Genomic DNA, 22859 nt, shown 5'->3' with positions numbered 1-22859 from the left:
GTCTCAATTCATCGAGGCATGGACTCTGAGGTGTCAAGCGTTCCACAGGGATGCTGGTCCATGTTGACTCCAATGCTTCCCACAGTTGTGTCAAGTTGGCTGGATGTCGTTTGGGTGGTGGACCATTCTTGATACACACAGGAAACTGTTGAGCATGTCCTTAATTTCATATGCAGAGTTTGGTTATTCTCCGTAATCGGTCCATATGCGCAATTACTGTGTCCATAATACCACAGTCGACTGTAGTTACTGCACTTTTACTACAGTTTCAAAACTGAAATGTTTTTTTCTGTAAGTGATGGAATCAGATATTTCAAGCCACATTTCAAACCACCATTCTGATTACCCTGCGACTTGTGTCCGAACAGTCAAATCTGATTTATTTGACCTTTTTAGACTGTTATTTGGCATAACTTGTTGCTTGCTAGCTACTCTGTTGACAGTTTTGACAAGAACATGTGGTAGCTAAATAGCTTGTTAATTTTTCACAAACAAATGGGTGAATGTGCTAGAAAGCTGAACAGCTAGCTAGTTGACTGCTGTGGCTAGTAAAAAATGACTCGTTTTGAAAGTTGCATCATCTTATCCTTTGACGCATTAAAAGCGTTCTTACACTGATGTTGAACATTCAAAGCAATATAAAACACGTGCACCACCAATCAGCCTACACCATTGCGCACACACCCGTCGTTACTATGCCAACTAGAGTAGCCATGTCAGCAAATGACTGCTGTCTGAACACACACAAATCTGATTTAGTCACTTGCAACTTGCTGTTTTGACAGTCAATATTCCAAAACGGATTTGAGCATTAAGGCCTACAGTGTGAACAAGGGTTTAGTCTTCAAGATCCTCTCCATTCAAACACATTTTAGAATAGAAAGTGATCTAATCCAACCTCAAAGCTGTGTGTGTGTGTGTGTGTGTGTGTGTGTGTGTGTGTGTGTGTGTGTGTGTGTGTGTGTGTGTGTGTGTGTGTGTGTGTGTGTGTGTGTGTGTGTGAGAGAGAGAGAACCCTTACATTTGTGTGTGTATGAGCTACAGGTAACTGCCAAAATAAAGGAAACACCAACAGGGTGTTAATAGGGCGTTGGACCACCAAGAGCCACCAGAACGGCTTCAATGCACCTTGGCATTGATTCTACAAGTGTCTGGAACATTATTGGAGGGATGCGACACCATTCTTCCACAAGAAATTCCATAATTTGGTGTTTTTGTTGATGATGGAAAACACTGTCTCAGCCAGCGCTCCAGATTCTCCCATAAGTGTTCAGTTGGGTTGAGATCTGGTGACTGAGACGGCCATGGCATATGGCTTACATCGTTTTCAAGCTCATCAAACCATTCAGTGACCACATAGCCATGGTAGCCTGTAACATGTTTGCCTGTAACGTGTTCGTGATGTGTGTGTGTGTTCTATTTGTGTGTGTGTTTGTGAAAGCCTGTCATATATCTAGATGCCACAAGATATTTGCTTTGTGAGGCAGAGAATGATGCACGTTTTGCTGCTTCTTGCTCTTTCATTTGTTTCTTACCAATAAAAGCCCTGTGCGGGGAGTCTTAATAATAAGGACACCTGAATAGGCCTACTACACAGTAAACGGCTTGATTTACGGGCTTCAGCTTTTGGAAAAGCATGAATTGTTTGCATTGAGTGGCCCATTCCTGTCTCTCCCATCCCACCCTTTCTCTCTCTAGATGTCCCTTAGCTATTTCTAATCATGTCCACGATGTGTTTAATGTGAATGCCCTTCTCCCATTTTGTAAACAGTGCCATAAAGTTAAGTTTCCGCCACTGAAACTTGACAGTGCTTTCTTAATGTCCTGAGTTTTATTTATACCTACTGTATGTAACAGAAATACATTGCACAGTATTTCCTTTTGCGTGGATAATATGAGTATCCACATTACTCTCGCCTATGATTGTATAGTCTTCTCTCGTCTGGAAATGGCCAGGACAGGAAGGGTAGTGTAGCGTTTCACATGGGAACTGGAACACACTAACATATGGCACACCGGTGTCATGGCACATCCTGTGTTGACTGTCTGGTTTGAATCCCCCCCCCCCCCCAACCAGACCGTGAGTTGTTTCTGGGTTGTAAATGTTTATAGCTTCATTAGAAGTGAGGCAAAGTGTGCCATGGGGCTGTGATTTTGGTGAAATGCTCTTTTGCCCATTATGACGTGTCCTTCCCTCCACACTAGAACCTAGCGGTTTGGGTTTTCAGGACCTTGAGAGTAAATCCTTCAGTCCCTATGAACAGTCAGTGTGGAAATGACCACAGAGAGAACAGCTTTCAGGATCTGCTCAATTCCAGTCAGTCTCAAAAGGGTGATTTATTGTCCTGCCAAAGCAAAAGGAAACTGGGATACTCTGTCCACATGGAGTCTGGGAAATATCTTCTCTGTGTTTCTGGTTATCCTTGGCCTCAAAAGTGTTCCAGTAGCTAGAGGGACTGTTCTCTCCTCCCCTGTCCTGTGCTGCTTAACACCATTATTCAACTTCATATTCACCATCTCCAGCACCACCCCAACATCAACGTATGTGGAAATGGTGCATTTCTGTTTTGTAGTAAAAAAAAGAGAGAGGAAGATAAGTGTTTCCAATGACATCATCGGTGTGAATCATGTTATTTTAAAACAAAACATAGAAACGCGCTATTTCCACATATTGATGTTGGGGTGATGCTGGAGATGGTGAATATGAAGTTGACATTGTTAGAAATGTCCCTTTTTTAAAGTCTGATTCTGACCCACTGTTCTTATACGAGACCATATAGGGCGGTAAGGGGCACACAGAAATGTCCTTTTGGAAGTTGAGGACTGTATCTCCCGAGGTGTTCCATTACTTTCAGTGTTAGGAAACATACACCTTGTATGAACAGAGAATCCCAGAAGTAGATACTGCCTGGTTCATAGTTACTGTAGTGTGTTCCTGTCTGCTGCTGGTGTATTTCAGAGGTTATCCAAGGTACAGGGAGGAACTGAACCAGTCCACCTGTGCAGGTGGCTTAGTGTACACCAGCTGGTGAACCCACACAGACTGAACCCACAGCTGCAGACGGCCTTCTCAAGGGGCCCTTTGAGGTATTTAGGGAGAGTGGAAACATGTAGGTGGTGGTGTCCAGGGACAGGGATATGTGGGCCGTTGCGGAGAGGCCACCTCTGCAGGCGCTGCACTTCCAGAGCTGAGAGTTGTTTTGACAGCGGTGAGGAGTTGGCCGGGTGTGAAACATTTAACAAAAATATAACACGCAACATGTAAAGTGTTGGTCCAATGTTTTATTAACTGAAATAAAAAGATCCCAGAAATGTTGCATACGCACAGAAAGCTTGTTTCTCTCAAATGGTGTGCACAAATTGGTTTACATCCCTGTTATGACTGTGGTATATCAAGAAGCTGATTAACCTCTTAAATGTAATGGTAAAAAGTAGATTTCCGCCTAAAAAGACATACCCAAAAGTAACTGCTATTCATGTGTAATTACATGATTCTGACATGCAGAAACGTGGCATATTTGGAAAGAAGACATCTGGGCAAATATGAGGAAATGATCAGATAGATAGGAGTTACATAGTTCAGAATACACAAGATCAAGCACCCACAAAATAACCGTTAACAAAAATATATAGATTTTGAAAGTCATCTTTCATTGACAAGCTATAAGTGAATTATTGATGCCCAGAGCTGGAAACACATCAGATGGCTTCCACGTGATTTATATCAGAAAACAATATGGGATTGATAGACCTAACAACTAGAAATTGGCAGATGTTTTAGTAAGTGTGGTCACGGGACGTTTCCAAGTGTCCCTAAACCTCTCCAAAGTGGCATATGTCTGTAAATTAGATAATTACAGTGCTATTACATATTTGCAATCCCTAAATGCTATTTGTTCAGTATAAAAACACAATTTCTACCATATCAACCACACTTTAACATTGTGGTGGTGTTATGGGGTGTTCAGGGTCCATTAAAGTGTCCTTTCAACTTCTCTAAAGTGTCCGAATGTGGTAATTGCACTGTTTTTGCACACTGGATGTGTCTAAAAGTTATTATTCACTATAAAAACTACATTTCTACAACACCAACCTCTCAAACATTGTGGTGCTGTGTTTTTTTCAACCTCTCCAAAGTGCCTGAACGTTTAGCCTAGGCATATCCAATGTATTGGGCCTACATACAAATGAACTGTTTACAAAAACCAAATAAAAGCAACATATATACACATACATGGGGGAAAAAAATCATGTCTGATCAAACATTAGCTTGGTTACGCACATGTCCTTCACTAAAAAAGGTGCAAAAATAGAAATAAGCTGAACTATTTACAAATAGCATTCCTGTTTGTTTTACATCTCAGGTATAGATGATTAGATTTCACTTTCACCAAAGCTTGTGCATGTCGTGATTAGTCTTTGAAGCAGTCCCTCTCTGCCAGGAAACAAAAAGCGAACTGGCATTTCGGACAGAAGGTCTGGCATTTCTCCCTTTTCCCCCTGTGTTTTGTGCAATGCTTGCAGTTCTTCCTTTTGTCATGTGTGTAGGATAGTGGCGCTCATCTTGAGTGGGGGGTCTTGTGAGGTTGCTTTGGGCCCCCCCGATTCAGCCATTTCCAACACCAGCTGCTCTCGGAAGGCCAACTGGTAGAGAGGGGTTTGACCTTTTGCTTTGGCCATCTGTTTGTGGAGAATGAAATAATTTACTGTAACAATGTCCACAAAGTGGTAAAAAATGTCTTATACCACTTCCTGGTCTTTGGCTACTACCACGTCCTCCACATCAGAGCATAGGTCGACACTGCCATTGTAGTCCTTCACATGGTTGTTATTGAAAGCCTTATGATGTGTGGTTACTTCCCTAGTGTCCTTCCATTTCACAAAAAGCAGCTCGTTAGTCCTGATCCAACGTATGGTCCCCCTGTCCGCTGTCATGTCGTTTACATTGGTTTTAGGGTAACCGATTCTGTTAGGGGCTTGTGGCACCATTCGTCCTATATTCTTAAAAAAAAAAAGTGTGTGTATTTTACCCCCCCTTTTTCTCCCCAATTTTTCGATCTAGTCTCATCGCTGCCACTCCCCAACGGGCTCGGGAGAGGCTCCGAAACATGACCCGCCAAACCACCCGCCAGCCAGAAGCCAGCTGCACCAATGTGTCGGATGAAACACCGTTCAACTGGCATCCGGGGTCAGCCCGCAGGCACCTGGCCCGCCACAAGGAGTCGCTAGAGCGTGATGAGCCAAGCCAAACCCTCCCCTAACCCGGACGCCGTCCTATGGGACTCCCTACCACGGCCGGTTGTGGCACAGCCTGGGATATGAACCTGGGACCGTAGAAATGCCTCTACCATACTGCATGCAATGTAGTGCCTTAGACCACTGCACCACTCGGGAACCCCCTATTTTCTTTTTCAAGAGGTCTATGAAAAGTGGATGTAGAACCATCAGATGGGGTGATTGACATAGCAGTGGGGGGTGAAGACCTTGACCGGCGGGGGCGCTTGCTGTAGAGGGGTGACTCCCAAACATCATCATCAAAATCCTCTGCATCCTCCACTCTCTGGTGAATCAAATAAAGGGATATAGAATTACAGTTGACTAAATTTACAAAACAACATTACTATAAAGTAAAAATACCAAGCCTAAACTTTATCTGTACAGTGTCTCACATAGGTGTGAAACACACACAATGCAAACAGTAACACTTTGGAGACAAAGGCAGAGGTGAGAACCACAAATAACAATGGCCATGAGAGTTTAGTGGCCTCATACAAGGATGAAACTTAGAACAACAAACAGTGAAATGATATGAAACATAGAAAATAACTACTTTGAAATTATATAACATTGAAATGACTTGTTACACAGGCCTATGTAGACTAAATCCAAAGCACAAAAAGCAGACAACTTATAAAAAACTAAGCAGGCGACCTCATATTTTTGATGCGCAAAGATGGTCACTCGGTGGACATTGGATGTTGCCATTAAGTCATACATCATCAGATAACATTGGCAATAGGCAAGATTTGTTCATAACAACCTAAGGATGAATGTGATATCCCCATGTAGCTATAGCTCAAACACAGACCAAATCGAAGCTTACCTTGTAAGATGTTTGCCGTTTGGTGAAAACGTTGTGGAAAATAAACATTTTGACTCTCGGGCCTGATGGTCAATAATGGTAGGTCACAGGCAGACAAATAAGATATCCTCATGATCTGTGGAGTCCCAGCTTTCGGTGTGTGTCGACGGATTCCGTGTTTATTTATTTTATGCTTCACAACGCTAGCTTGAAATTAGGTCATCGGCTTGGCCTGCACTTATACAGACCCAAACTGCTACAGACCTATATCTATCCTACCCTGCCTTTCTAAGGTCTTCGAAAGCCAAGTCAGCAAACAGATTACCGACCATTTTGAATCCCACCGCACCTTCTCCGTTATGCAATCTGGTTTCAGAGCTTGTCATGGGTGCACCTCAGCCACGCTCAAGGTCCTAAACGATATCTTAACCGCCATCGATAAGAAACAATACTGTATAGCCGTAATCATTGACCTGGCCAAGGCTTTCGACTCTGTCAATCACCACATCCTCATCGGCAGACTCAATAGCCTTGGTTTCTCAAATGATTGCCTCGCCTGGTTCACCAACTACTTCTCTGATAGAGTTCAGTGTATCAAATCGGAGGGCCTGTTGTCCGGACCCTGGCAGTCTCTATGGGGGTGCCACAGGGTTCAATTCTTGGGCCAACTCTCTTCTCTGTATACATCAATGATGTCGCTCTTGCTGCTGGTGAGTCTCTGATCCACCTCTACGCAGACGACACCATTCTGTATACTTCTGACCCTTCTTTGGACACTGTGTTAACAACCCTCCAGACAAGCTTCAATGCCATACAACTCTCCTTCCGTGGCCTCCAACTGCTCTTAAGTACAAGTAAAACTAAATGCATGCTCTTCAACCGATCGCTGCTTGCACCTGCCCGCCCGTCCAGCATCACTACTCTGGATGGCTCTGACTTAGAATATGTAGACAACTACAAATACCTAGGTGTCTGGTTAGACTGTAAACTCTCCTTCCAGACTCACATCAAACATCTCCAATCCAAAGTTAAATCTAGAATTGGCTTCCTATTTTGCAACAAAGCATCCTTCACTCACGCTGCCAAACATACCCTTGTAAAACTGACCATCCTACCGATCCTCGACTTCGGCGATGTCATTTACAAAATAGCCTCCAATACCCTACTCAATAAATTCGGATGCAGTCTATCACAGTGCCATCTGTTTTGTCACCAAAGCCCCATATACTACCCACCACTGCGACCTGTACGCTCTCGTTGGCTGGCCCTCGCTTCATACCCGTCGCCAAACCCGCTGGCTACAGGTCATATGCAAGAACCTGCTAGGTAAAGTCCCACCTTATCTCAGCTCGCTGGTCACCATAGCTGCACCCACCTGTAGCACGCGCTCCAGCAGGTATATCTCTCTGGTCACCCCCAAAGCCAATTCCTCCTTTGGCCGCCTCTCCTTCCAGTTAGTTCTCTGCTGCCAATGACTGGAATGAACTACAAAAATCTCTGAAACTGGAAACACTTATCTCCCTCACTAGCTTTAAGCACCAGCTGTCAGAGCAGCTCACAGATTACTGCACCTGTATATAGCCCATATGTAATTTAGCCCAAACAACTACCTCTTCCCCTACTGTATTTATTTATTTATTTTGCTCCTTTGCACCCCATTATTTCAATTTCCACTTGCACTTTCTTCCACTGCAAATCTACCATTCCAGTGTTTTACTTGCTGAATTGTATTTACTTCGCCACCATGGCCTTTTTTTGCCTTTACCTCCCTTATCTCACTTCATTTGCTCACATTGTATATAGACTTATTTTTCTACTATATTATTGACTGTATATTTGTTTTACTCCATGTGTAACTCTGTGTTGTTGTATGTGTCAAACTGCTTTGTTTTATCTTGGCCAGGTCGCAATTGTAAATGAGAACTTGTTCTTAACTTGCCTATCTGGTTAAATAAAGGTGAAATAAAATGAAATACATTCATATGCCCGTATATGGTAGTAAGTTACACCAAAGATTTTAAGGCACAGATCAAAAGCCAAGATACTCAGCTTTCTGCAGACACACTGCTTTTGCAAATAGAGGCTACCGTTCTCATATCAGACTGAATTGAATAAAAAAAATGGAATAGGCTCCCAAAATATGGGGACTTTACATTTTAAGAGGTTAACCTCTCTAGGGTCGGCGGGACGAAATCGTCCCACCTACGTAACAGCCAGTAGAATCCTGTGGCGCGTTATTCAAATACCTTAGAAATGCTATTACTTCAATTTCTCAAACATATGACTATTTTACACCATTTTAAAGACAAGACTCTCGTTAATCTAACCACACTGTCCGATTTCAAAAAGGCTTTACAACGAAAGCAAAACATTAGATTATGTCAGCAGAGTACCCAGCCAGAAATAATCAGACACCCATTTTTCAAGCTAGCATATAATGTCACAAAAACACAAACCACAACTAAATGCAGCACTAACCTTTGATGATCTTCATCAAATGACACACCTAGGACATTATGTTATACAATGCATGCATGTTTTGTTCAATCAAGTTCATATTTATATCAAAAACCAGCTTTTTACATTAGCATGTGACGTTCAGAACTAGCATACCCCCCGCAAACTTCCGGTGAATTTACTAAACATTTACTCAATTACTCGCGATAAACGTTCACAAAAAGCATAACAATTATTTTAAGAATTATAGATACAGAACTCCTCTATGCACTCGATATGTCCGATTTTAAAATAGCTTTTCGGTGAAAGCACATTTTGCAATATTCTGAGTAGATAGCCCGGCATAACAGGGCTAGCTATTTAGACACCCAGCAAGATTAGCACTCACCAAAGTCAGATTTACTATAAGAAAAATGTTATTACCTTTGGTGTTCTTCGTCAGAATGCACTCCCAGGACTTCTACTTCAATAACAAATGTTGGTTTGGTCCCAAATAATCCATAGTTATATCCAAATATCCTCTGTTTTGTTCGTGCGTTCAAGACACTATCCGAATGGTAAAGAAGGGTGACGAGCACGACGCATTTCGTGACAAAACATTTCTAAATATTCCATTACCGTACTTCGAAGCATGTCAACCGCTGTTTAAAATACATTTTTATGCCATTTTTCTCGTAAAAAAGCAATAATATTCCGACCGGGAATCTGCATTTAGGTAAAAAGACGAAAGAAAATAAAGCATGGGGTCGACTCGTGCACGCGCCTAAGCCCATTGTCCTCTGATCGGCCACTTGCCAAAAGCGCTAATGTGTTTCAGCCTGGGGTTGGAATTACATCATTCAGCTTTTTCCCGCCTTCTGAGAGCCTATGGGAGCCGTAGGAAGTGTCACGTAACAGCAGAGATCCCCTGTTTTGGATAGAGATGATCAAGAAATGGTCAGACAGGCCACTTCCTGTAAGGAATCTTCTCAGGTTTTTGCCTGCCATATGAGTTCTGTTATACTCACAGACACCATTCAAACAGTTTTAGAAACTTTGGAGTGTTTTCTATCCAAAGCCAATAATTATATGCATATTCTAGTTACTGGGCAGGAGTAGTAACCAGATTAAATCGGGTACGTTTTTTATCCGGCCGTGCAAATACTGCCCCCTATCCCCAACAGGTTAAACGGCATGGTCATTACACAGGTGGAGCTCGTGCTGGGGACAATAAAAGGCTACTCTAAAATGTGCACAACACAATGCCACAGATGTCTCAAGTTTTGAGGGAGTGTGCAATTGGCATGCTGACTGCAGGAATGTCCACCAGAGCTGTTACCAGGGAATTGAATTACCATAAGCTGCCTCCAACGTCGTTTTAAAGAATTTGGCAGTACTTCCTACCGTCCTCACAACCGCAAATGGCGTGTAACCATGCCAGGCCAGGACCTCCACATCCAGCTTCTTCACCTGTGGGATTGTCTGAGACCAGCCACCCGGACAGCTGATGAAACTGAGGAGTATTTTTGTCTGTACTAAAGCCCTTTTGTGATGAAAAACTAATTCTGCCGGGCCTGGCTACCCAGTGGGTGGGCTCTCCCAGGCCCACCCATGGCTGTTCCCTTGCCCAGTCATGTGAAATCCATAGATTACGGCCTAATGAATTAGAGCCTTGTATGAACTGTAACTCAGTAAAATTGTTGCATGTTGCATTTATATTTTGTTCAGTATAGTTCTAATTGAAAGTTAAACAATTTCCAGCATCGAATATAGGCTGTAAAAATAAATGTATTTAGTAGGCTATATTCAAACTTTTACCAGCTGCACCAATTTAAACTTGATATGGCCTGCTCTGCATATGGTCTAAGTGAACGAAAGCCTGAATAATTAACTGATAATAACTGAATTAGCCTATTGTAAACCATACATGCTTGCACCATTTGCAGGTTGTGTATCGATCTACCAGGTTTTTGTCTACAATGACTCCAAAAACCTTCCAAACCAAATCGGGGATTTCACTCACACAGCACCTGTTTCCTAGATGGTGTTTTTCATAACCTTTCTTTTTATTTCTACGGTGAGGCCTACCTTAGCCATTTTCACATGAGCTAGGCTAGCCAGGGAAACTCACTTGGCAACATATTTTCATGTGGGGGGGATGAAACCATAAGTTTCAGCACCACACAAATAACGGACAGTTCCCTGATCCACTGCATTCGTGGCTGGTAGCCTACATGTCTGGCTCACTGCGCACAGAATGGAATTCGCAACACAATGCAACACAACAAGCTCCTGGATTTGTACAAAAAATAAATAAATATGATCTTGATTTAAAACGTTTCCGACACTCAATATAATTGTTCTAAACCGGGAGTTGACCCACGGGTTGAAATAATGTTTTAATTTTTTGCGGGTCAACTGCGGGGAACCGTGGATATCTGACCAGATGCAGGACTTTACTCTAGATCTGTTCAAAAATGAACGATGGCAGTTCATATTATTGTTGAAAAGGTTTTGAATTCTGGAATTATATGGGCTAGCCTAATTCTGATGAATTTGTCACATCCGTCCCCTCACTGGGAAGTTGGACACTTACAGGCTCTAGGTCAGTGGTTCAGTCTCTGTCCAGTCCTGCCTGCACACTCTGTCCTGGAATATGATCTGAGGACTTAGATCCCTGCTGTGTGGAACAAAGGATTGAGAGACATCATACCCAAGCCGGACACTGCAGTCTGCCACACTGACCTCCAGACAACCGACACAGTCCAAAGCGCTTTAACAGTATCTCTGTAACTGTGTCTTCCTTGTTTATATCAGTAGCTAATAGCCTTGCTGTGACACATTTAACACGACATTGATAAAGGCCTATGTGAAGTGTGTGTCACTCTTAATGCACAACTATCACCACCTTGTATAATAGTCAACGATTAATTTGAACTGAGACATTAAAACTCTTACTGTGCCCTTCACTATGCAATTTGCCATTCAGGAGGCAAAACATGTATTAGTTGTCCTGTGGTCAGATTCTTCTGAAATGTGATCCATCCTACTGCCTACTGAAGCACTATCTGTGAACATAATTGTGAACCCTGCTCCAACTTCTAACCAGGGACGTCAGCTCTCTTCCCGGTTGCCTCTGGGGGATTTTATGCGATCCGGGCACATCACAATATACCCACTGCTCAGCAAAATGGTTGGATCAAACACAGTACAGTACAGAGGCTGCTGTCTGTCATTCACTGCTGGTCTGGTTACGTCATCTCATGCTTTCTCTTCATCCTTGCATATCTGCGATATGGATTCGTAAGTGGAGTTGAATTGCGGTATACAGGCTGATATTTTGTTGTGCTTGATGTTCTGGCGTTTATAGCTGATTCGGCTAATCTATGAATTTCCTGTTTTTGATGAAGCGGATATGATATCCCATTAAATCCTGTTGGATCACTTCTTCAAGACTATTAGTATAACAACATTGGGGATAGGCTGCACCAGTGACGTGTGTTGAGGTCGGTGGCTGGGTAGGCACTGGCTATTATCAAAGCCAGATTTACTCAAATAAACCTTGATGAAGCCCAAGTTTACCATAAAACCGACAACCAGAGTGACAGGCTTTTAACAGAACTGTACAAAGATTTTCACCAAATGTAAATACCAATGTAGTCGAGATACACAAGCGACCAAATAACACACTGCTCGACTCAGCTCAGCCATAGACCCGATGTAGCATGCAGAGTTCCAACTGATAGGTGTGGCACTAAAAGACCAATATATGGACACGTTTAATCTGAATCATTTGCAACGCATAGCCTTTCACAATGGATTTACAATTCTTCCAATGCGCGGCGTGCACACACACACAATAATATTCTGTGATATTATTACACACACATTTAGTCGCATCCATCTGGTAGAAGCCAAGGCTTGGGCCTGCACTGAGTGGCGGAGAAGCCCCGTTCCCAATATGTCGACAAAGTACATGCCCGATATGTGTAAAATTCTGGGTAAAAAGTTTGAATTGGTATGTTTCCTACAAGTGGACAGTCCAGTACTCACTTTTCGCCTGCCCGACAGCGAGCAGTGAGGGAGATGGTGGTTGCCTTGCCTGTCATGAATAAAGTTACGTGCTGTATGCTGCCCTTGTCTGGTCTTAACTTTCATTATAGTTGATGTTCCACTCTTCGAAACCTCCATGATTATTCCAACTTGGAAAGTTGTTTGAGGTGCAGTATAGAGGTAGTGTCCATATGTCAAGTTGTTTTTGCTAGCAATCTAGCAGTTCATGGATGCTAGCAATCTTTGTTCACCACCAAATGATGTAGACATGCCAAATTGTGCACAGCTTACCCAGGCATTACCCACACAACATGTTTAGGCAATACGCAGGCGCAAAATATACATTAGGTTCAAGCTACTTCAAGCTAGGCAAGGCAGCGATGCCTATGCAGACCCTGTCCATTACAGTGACTGCAGTAAGGAAGGCCGCGCACGTCAAGGATTTCAATGGATTCGAATGGATGGAAAGAAAGTCATGAATTTTTAAACGTTGATTTAACCTTTATTTATGAATACCCTGGTATTCGTGAGGTTTTGTTGCCGTTTTAGAAAATGTTGAGATTTTGCGCATAACAGCCACCAGAATCATTCAGAAACGAACATTAGATAACAATATATTTTTTTCTTTATAATAACATTTTTAGATTTGGCTTTTCACAACAGCTTTTTTAAATGAGATTATTACAGGGTAAGCGCTGACTACACGTCACTGGTCTACACTGCAGCCAGAGGTCTTTCTAACAAGTTATTTAAGGAAGATCATTCGAGGACGTTCCAAATCAAACTCGGTAATGTGTCATGATGAACTCGTGAAATATGCAGACATTCTCATAACTCACTGTGCTTTTCCTCTTTCTCCCTGACAGAATGAGGATGCCTGAGACGGGGAGATAAAGACTTCACCGGAGCAGAGTGTTGTGCTAGAGCCAGGGGCTGGGGCCTGACCAGAGACCCCCAGAGGCCCCCAACTGGGGGGGAGGTTCATGGGGACCATGGGGGACCTGGGAGGCTTCACCACCACAGGGGAGAGGGTGAACCCGGCCCACATCTTGTTTGACCGCTTCGTCCAGGCCTCCACTTGCAAGGTCACGCTCAAGGCCTTCCAGGAGCTCTGTGACCATCTGGAGCTCAAGCCCTGTGAGTACCGGGTCTTCTACCACAAGCTTAAGTCCCGTCTCAACTACTGGAAGGCCAAGGCACTCTGGGCTAAGCTAGACAAGCGGGCCGGCCAGAAGGAGTACAAGAAGGGACGTGCATGTACCAACTCTAAGGTATGTGATGATGTAACTTGTCTCATATCCTTGTTCAAACTACCTCAGAGAGTATTATTTCTGTATATAGAGAGTTATTTCTGTATATACAGAGTTATTTCTGTATATAGAGAGTTATTTCTGTATATGATAGGGTAGGGCGATATCCACATTTTCATGTTGTCTATTTTCTCTTGTTAAATATTGCGATTTAAATTATATTTTGCGATTAACAGTATATCGGGAATTGAACTTTTATGGTAATATCAGCCCACTCTTGTATATGATATACGGTATGCTCCCCCCTCCACAGTGTTTGATCATCGGGGCAGGACCATGTGGCCTGCGGACGGCAATCGAGCTGGGCTTCCTGGGCGCCAAGGTGGTGCTGCTGGAGAAGAGGGATGCCTTCTCCAGGAACAACGTGCTGCACCTGTGGCCCTTTACCATCCAGGACCTCAGAGGCCTCGGGGCCAAAAAGTTCTATGGAAAGTTCTGCGCCGGAGCCATCGACCATATCAGTAAGTGGATAAGACAACGCCCATTTCCTGCGCTCCATCTTTTATCAAACGGTTGAACTGCTTTCGCGTTTTGCTTTGTGATCTGATATGATCTATGAAGAGAATTTATCTGGTGCTTGCCAGGACCATGGATTAGCTGTGACATTGCAGTCTTTTCGGTCGTCGAAGCGAATAAATAGTTCTTGTTTGACGTTCTCCTCTAATCTGTCTGACTCTCTGTGCAGGTATCCGGCAGCTCCAGCTGATGCTGCTGAAGGTGGCCCTGCTCCTGGGCATCGAGATCCACGTCAACACGGAGTTCAAGGGTCTCATCGAGCCCCCCGAGGACCAGGAGAACGAGAGTAAGACCTTCGTTACGTGACTACGTTAAGAGCCGTCACAAGACACGACTTCTCTATAGCCAGACATTAAGGGAGTAAGGAAGGGCCATATGTTACTGTATGTGACAGTGCTAACTTAGAGGTCTCTATTGGAAAATATCCCCATTGTTGTCAGTGAAGGAAAGTCAAGTCGTATGCTAAATAATACAAAAGTTACACGTCTTATGTATTTCCCCATGTTGTGTGTTTTTGCAGGGATAGGGTGGAGGGCTGAGGTCCTCCCCAGGACACACCCAGTCAACGAGTTGGAGTTTGATGTCATCATTGGGGCAGATGGGAGGAGAAACACGCTGGCAGGTAGAAAGCAACAAAGTAACAGATGTGATTGAAAATTAATTGTGTAAAACACTGAGAACTGAAGCCCTCAAAAACACAGCTGTGGTTCGTTTACGAGTCCGACCCCTCTTTCTCTCTCTTGCTCTCTCTCTCTCTTTCTCCCTCTCTCTCTCTCTCTCTCTCTCTCTCTCTCTCTCTCTCTCTCTCTCTCTCTCTCTCTCTCTCTCTCTCTCTCTCTCTCTCTCTCTCTCTCTCTCCGCGCTCTCGCGCTCTCGCTCTCGCTCTCGCTCTCCTTCTCGCTCTCCACTTCTCCTGCTGCTTTGTTGTGCGCTCCTTCACTCCATCCATCTTTAGAGAGCACTCCTCCGTGGCCTCTCTCTGGAGCAGAGCACGAACGGGTGAATTGGCTGTCTGTTTCCTGTATGAGCTAACAGCCCTCACAACCGCTCTGGGTGCCCTGTAGTGTGTGGACTGCTGTGACCCATCTAGCCCTGAGGGAAGCAGTTTCCCTCAGGGCTAGCCAGTAGTCACTGCATGCAATGATCGTTCTCAGCCTGCAATCTTACATGAGATGATTAAAAGAATTGTGGTTGTATTGATCGAACTGATACTGATGGTGTGCATCAAAGCCTAACAGGTGCAACCTTTTTTGTTGTCCTGTTCTTTTCTCTTTTACAAACGTGAGTTTGTAATACAAGGCAACTGTTAACTTGGCTAGTTTGTTCTCTCGAAATCTGACCCCCTGACTCATTCACTGTCTACATAATGAACCCTTGACCCCCGCCTAACATGTCCATCCTTCCTCCCTCTCTCCTCTCCCCTACAGGGTTCAGGAGGAAGGAGTTCCGGGGCAAGCTAGCCATCGCCATTACGGCCAACTTCATCAACAGGAACACTACAGCCGAGGCCAAGGTGGAGGAGATCAGCGGAGTGGCCTTCATCTTCAACCAGAAGTTCTTCCAGGACCTCCGGGAAGCCACGGGTCAGTTATTGCTCCATAGGGAGACAACATGTAATAACCCTCGTTATGAGATTTATAAAGGCTCATAGGTGCTTATAACAAGCTATTAAGCATTATAGCTGTAGGCTTTAAGTAACATTTTACGGATTGTTATATATTAGGAGTGTATGGATTTAGGTGATACACATGTATTTTCTGAGAGCCTGTCAGTTCCTTTCTGCATGGTTTATCCATGGATTAGAGAAAATGTCAACAAAAAAAGAGGAATCTTGAATCTGTTGACGTTTCTCAATGAAACAGTTTGATCCCTTGTCATAACATGAGAGATCGGTGCGGAGATGGCACTGTCTATATGGGCCTTGCCATAACATGAGAGATCGGTGCGGAGATGGCACTGTCTATATGGGCCTTGTCATAACATGAGAGATCGGTGCGGAGATGGCACTGTCTATATGGGCCTTGCCATAACATGAGAGATCGGTGCGGAGATGGCACTGTCTATATGGGCCTTGCCATAACATGAGAGATCGGTGCGGAGATGGCACTGTCTATATGGGCCTTGTCATAACATGAGAGATCGGTGCGGAGATGGCACTGTCTATATGGGCCTTGCCATAACATGAGAGATCGGTGCGGAGATGGCACTGTCTATATGGGCCTTGTCATAACATGAGAGATCGGTGCGGAGATGGCACTGTCTATATGGGCCTTGCCATAACATGAGAGATCGGTGCGGAGATGGCACTGTCTATATGGGCCTTGCCATAACATGAGAGATCGGTGCGGAGATGGCACTGTCTATATGGGCCTTGTCATAACATGAGAGATCGGTGCGGAGATGGCACTGTCTATATGGGCCTTGCCATAACATGAGAGATCGGTGCGGAGATGGCACTGTCTATATGGGCCTTGTCATAACATGAGAGATCGGTGCGGAGATGGCACTGTCTATATGGGCCTTGCCATAACATGAGAGATCGGTGCGGAGATGGCACTGTCTATATGGGCCTTGTCATAACATGAGAGATCGGTGCGGAGATGGCACTGTCTATATGGGCCTTGTCATAACATGAGAGATCGGTGCGGAGATGGCACTGTCTATATGGGCCTTGTCATAACATGAGAGATCGGTGCGGAGATGGCACTGTCTATATGGGCCTTGCCATAACATGAGAGATCGGTGCGGAGATGGCACTGTCTATATGGGCCTTGCCATAACATGAGAGATCGGTGCGGAGATGGCACTGTCTATATGGGCCTTGCCATAACATGAGAGATCGGTGCGGAGATGGCACTGTCTATATGGGCCTTGCCATAACATGAGAGATCGGTGCGGAGATGGCACTGTCTATATGGGCCTTGCCATAACATGAGAGATCGGTGCGGAGATGGCACTGTCTATATGGGCCTTGCCATAACATGAGAGATCGGTGCGGAGATGGCACTGTCTATATGGGCCTTGCCATAACATGAGAGATCGGTGCGGAGATGGCACTGTCTATATGGGCCTTGTCATAACATGAGAGATCGGTGCGGAGATGGCACTGTCTATATGGGCCTTGTCATAACATGAGAGATCGGTGCGGAGATGGCACTGTCTATATGGGCCTTGCCATAACATGAGAGATCGGTGCGGAGATGGCACTGTCTATATGGGCCTTGCCATAACATGAGAGATCGGTGCGGAGATGGCACTGTCTATATGGGCCTTGCCATAACATGAGAGATCGGTGCGGAGATGGCACTGTCTATATGGGCCTTGCCATAACATGAGAGATCGGTGCGGAGATGGCACTGTCTATATGGGCCTTGCCATAACATGAGAGATCGGTGCGGAGATGGCACTGTCTATATGGGCCTTGCCATAACATGAGAGATCGGTGCGGAGATGGCACTGTCTATATGGGCCTTGCCATAACATGAGAGATCGGTGCGGAGATGGCACTGTCTATATGGGCCTTGCCATAACATGAGAGATCGGTGCGGAGATGGCACTGTCTATATGGGCCTTGCCATAACATGAGAGATCGGTGCGGAGATGGCACTGTCTATATGGGCCTTGCCATAACATGAGAGATCGGTGCGGAGATGGCACTGTCTATATGGGCCTTGTCATAACATGAGAGATCGGTGCGGAGATGGCACTGTCTATATGGGCCTTGCCATAACATGAGAGATCGGTGCGGAGATGGCACTGTCTATATGGGCCTTGTCCTAACATGAGAGATCGGTGCGGAGATGGCACTGTCTATATGGGCCTTGCCCTAACATGAGAGATCGGTGCGGAGATGGCACTGTCTATATGGGCCTTGCCATAACATGAGAGATCGGTGCGGAGATGGCACTGTCTATATGGGCCTTGCCATAACATGAGAGATCGGTGCGGAGATGGCACTGTCTATATGGGCCTTGCCATAACATGAGAGATCGGTGCGGAGATGGCACTGTCTATATGGGCCTTGCCATAACATGAGAGATCGGTGCGGAGATGGCACTGTCTATATGGGCCTTGCCATAACATGAGAGATCGGTGCGGAGATGGCACTGTCTATATGGGCCTTGCCATAACATGAGAGATCGGTGCGGAGATGGCACTGTCTATATGGGCCTTGCCATAACATGAGAGATCGGTGCGGAGATGGCACTGTCTATATGGGCCTTGCCATAACATGAGAGATCGGTGCGGAGATGGCACTGTCTATATGGGCCTTGCCATAACATGAGAGATCGGTGCGGAGATCGGCACTGTCTATATGGGCCTTGCCATAACATGAGAGATCGGTGCGGAGATGGCACTGTCTATATGGGCCTTGCCATAACATGAGAGATCGGTGCGGAGATGGCACTGTCTATATGGGCCTTGCCATAACATGAGAGATCGGTGCGGAGATGGCACTGTCTATATGGGCCTTGCCATAACATGAGAGATCGGTGCGGAGATGGCACTGTCTATATGGGCCTTGCCATAACATGAGAGATCGGTGCGGAGATGGCACTGTCTATATGGGCCTTGCCATAACATGAGAGATCGGTGCGGAGATGGCACTGTCTATATGGGCCTTGCCATAACATGAGAGATCGGTGCGGAGATGGCACTGTCTTTATGGGCCTTGCCATAACATGAGAGATCGGTGCGGAGATGGCACTGTCTATATGGGCCTTGCCATAACATGAGAGATCGGTGCGGAGATGGCACTGTCTATATGGGCCTTGCCATAACATGAGAGATCGGTGCGGAGATGGCACTGTCTATATGGGCCTTGCCATAACATGAGAGATCGGTGCGGAGATGGCACTGTCTATATGGGCCTTGCCATAACATGAGAGATCGGTGCGGAGATGGCACTGTCTATATGGGCCTTGCCATAACATGAGAGATCGGTGCGGAGATGGCACTGTCTATATGGGCCTTGCCATAACATGAGAGATCGGTGCGGAGATGGCACTGTCTATATGGGCCTTGCCATAACATGAGAGATCGGTGCGGAGATGGCACTGTCTATATGGGCCTTGCCATAACATGAGAGATCGGTGCGGAGATGGCACTGTCTATATGGGCCTTGCCATAACATGAGAGATCGGTGCGGAGATGGCACTGTCTATATGGGCCTTGCCATAACATGAGAGATCGGTGCGGAGATGGCACTGTCTATATGGGCCTTGCCATAACATGAGAGATCGGTGCGGAGATGGCACTGTCTATATGGGCCTTGCCATAACATGAGAGATCGGTGCGGAGATGGCACTGTCTATATGGGCCGTAAGTTTTGTCTCCTGGGTCGTGTGATCTCCATAAAGTTGGATCCAGACCCGAAGACAGTCAGACCCGGACCCGATGACAACCATACCTAAAGAAAACGGGGGACCTGGATCTGAACGGACCCGAGAACAATCAGACCTGAACCCGAATGGACTCGCCGACAACCAGACCTAGACCCGATTGGACCAGAGTGACAAACTTTATCAGCCAAGTTGCTCTTCTGGTTAACAAATAGATATTTATATGTTGCTAGGCCTTCTATAAGTCACTAAATGCAACTTAGTAGCATAAAATAAATATGCTATAAGCTATGCAGAGCCGTGGCCAGGTCCATTCGGGTCCACTCGTTTATCAGCTGTAGTTACATATACCTGAGATCCGATAACAATCAAACAGGACCCGACCCCAGACCCAAGGGGAAAGTTCGAATTTTGGAGCCGGACCCACTCGGGTCCCGGGTCGGGTATTCGGGTTCATTGTCCACCATTCCTCTAACAAAGACAACCAGAGAGACTGTCAATGGAGGAGCCATAGGAGCAACTGTAGAAAAGACATTGGTTTACCAAAAATTAATCCCCAAACTCTCTTTCTATTGATTTGATAGGAATTGACCTGGAAAACATTGTCTACTACAAGGATGACACGCACTACTTTGTCATGACTGCCAAGAAACAGAGCCTGCTGGAGAAGGGAGTCATTCTGCATGTGAGTGATCAAAGGGTGAGAGAGACACGTCTGGAGATGTCTCTCTCTCGTACACATGCATGCACACACATACAGAACTGTACACTCACTCAGTCACTTTCCGTCTCTGTGTGCCCGGTCCCTGCCTAATGGCCAGACCAAGCCAAAACTGTGCCAGGAACAAACCGCCAGCTCAACCACACTTAATGAGAGTTTGTGTCCCTTCACTTCATAACACTGCTGTTTCCTTTGACTAGAGTGGGCAGTCGCAAGCATTTAGGACATCAGGACCTCTTTTAGAAGTTCAGCTTTCATGTTCCAATAAAAGTTGCCGCTGTATTTCTATCTTACTTTGTGGAGGGGAAAAAGGGTTTGGTAATATTTTGCAGACCCAATCAAACTCTCGTTATGAAGGCATTTGAGTAATTGGGAATGGTAACCCTTTTGATAATCGGATTGGCACCGAATGTGAGTTTTAATCAGCGGTCATCAGGCCAGTGCAGTAGGAGGTTGAATGGCTGGCTCTGTAGGTCCAGTGCTGGGTCGTATTCATTAGGCACCAAAGGGAAGAAAATGGACTGAAACAGGGAGGGACTACCTGAACTTGTCCAATAAGAAATGCCTGTTTTCCTTTTCTGTTGCAAAAGTTTTGCTACAGTGTGCACTAATGAATCTGACCCTGATGAGTTGGTCTAGGTTGCAGGCTGAGCGGGGACATGATCAAGGGTGAAAGTAAGGCGGCCCGGTACGGCATCCCGGCAAAATAAATATTGGGGGTACACCGTACCGGCAAAACATGAGCCTATCACAATAGTTAAAACAAAATGTCAAGAAAGCTGTAGGCTATTACACCACTTTTTATCATTTCGGCATGTCAGAGGCATGAAAAATGAGAGAATGGACTTGAAAACGGGTGGTATTTCCTATGCTCCAAAATGCAATGTGGTTCGACGAGAACAATGACATTTTGCCAAGGCAGATGCCGCGTTCACGTGCTAGTCGGAACTAAGGAACTCAGAATCGTTCGACTTGCTAACTGGTTGAACACGGCACAACTACAACCAGTTAGAATGTCGGAAATGTCAGAGTTCTGAGTAGCACGTGAACGTGGCATAAGATGACACCGAGAGGGGCACGGACAACAGTGGACCTATAAATCCTGGCCTAATGACACTTTGTGGTGGTTTGTGTAACAGATGTCTCTTTCTATTCATCACTGTGTTCGGAGGCTGGAATATGACGCCAGCAGATGAACGGGAGCAGGTAGCCTAGTAAAGGAGAACGTTGAAGTGATTGTTTGACAATCAGATGACAACATCATGACCGGTTGTGTTTATGCCACAATAAAAGGTCATACATTTTAAAAAGTTACATGACAAATCTTTACCGACTAGGCCCACAGATATCCTATTGAATGAATAGGGGTTCTATATGTCATTGTGTAATTAGGACCATAACAAACCGGTGAGTTTTCAGTTGTTTGATGTACCAGTATGTATCCTAGCCCATAGATAGGTTTCCTAAAAGACGACTTACTTCCAGGCATGGTCCTTTTATGGAAATCACTCCGACAGTCCCTTTTTTAATGCTCCATCCTGCCCCTGGGAAAGGCAGGGGAGTGGTGGGTCGGGTCCACACGGTTCCACCTAGCACCATGAAAAACAGAAAGTCCCTCTCTCAGATTCTCCAAATGCTCCACCCTTCACCTCCCCTCCACCCATCCAGCTCACCAGTCAGCCAGCCTGACACTGCCGTGCCCAGCCTAGCTAGGGAAAGTCAAATGAAAAGAATGTGCCTCTCACCGGTCTCTTTCAAAGAGCAGTCCATTTAGAGCATGCCTTCATTTGGTGCTACATATCTGAGACAGTATACTTGACCATGGGGGTGTTTAGATTTTTATATTGGGAATTAAAATACTTGTTTTTGGAGACATTGCAAATGGGCCTATATTTATTCAATTCAATATAACTTTCAAATGTTATTGACTTGATTTGGAATCAAAGTTCTGCTTTGGTGGTGCAGGCTAACCTCCTGTGCAAAATATCTTATTTTCCAAATATCACTGCATGGATGTCATGCCTCGTTCTCTGTGCGTGACAGTCTCTTATTAGTGTCTCTCCCTTCCTCTAGTCATCTGAGCCGTCTTAATTTCTTCATGTCTCTCCTCCAGGATTATGCGGACACAGAGATGCTGCTTTCCAGGGCTAACGTGGACCAGGCAGCCCTACTATCTTACGCCCGCGAGGCCGCAGACTTCTCCACCAACCACCAGCTGCCCACGCTGGACTTTGCCATCAACCACTACGGCCAGCCCGACGTGGCCATGTTCGACTTCACCTGCATGTACGCCTCAGAGAACGCGGCGCTGGTACGCCAACGCAACGGGCGCCAGCTACTGGTGTCTCTGGTGGGGGACAGTCTACTGGAGGTGAGGGGGGGGGGGGGGGGGGGGTCTA

General features: G+C 45.3%; 1 protein-coding gene across 16 annotated transcripts in view; it reads left to right on the top strand.

Moving 5' to 3' along the window:
• Positions 1-22859, top strand: part of mical3a (microtubule associated monooxygenase, calponin and LIM domain containing 3a) — a 140392-nt gene that overhangs the window by 58020 nt on the left and 59513 nt on the right. For all 16 annotated transcript variants that reach the window (XM_082962564.1, XM_082962563.1, XM_082962565.1 and 13 more), the window contains 7 exons: positions 13438-13842; positions 14135-14342; positions 14567-14683; positions 14918-15019; positions 15825-15980; positions 20324-20424; positions 22574-22831. In XM_082962564.1, the coding sequence (XP_082818690.1) occupies positions 13555-13842; positions 14135-14342; positions 14567-14683; positions 14918-15019; positions 15825-15980; positions 20324-20424; positions 22574-22831 (1230 nt within the window). In that variant the 5' untranslated portion in view covers positions 13438-13554. The remainder of the gene's footprint in view (positions 1-13437; positions 13843-14134; positions 14343-14566; positions 14684-14917; positions 15020-15824; positions 15981-20323; positions 20425-22573; positions 22832-22859) is intronic.

Source organism: Salmo salar, chromosome 16 (assembly GCF_965601325.2).
Source record: "Salmo salar chromosome 16, fSalSal1, whole genome shotgun sequence".
Taxonomy (NCBI): Eukaryota; Metazoa; Chordata; class Actinopteri; order Salmoniformes; family Salmonidae; genus Salmo; species Salmo salar.
This window is presented reverse-complemented; position numbering and strand designations above follow the sequence as displayed.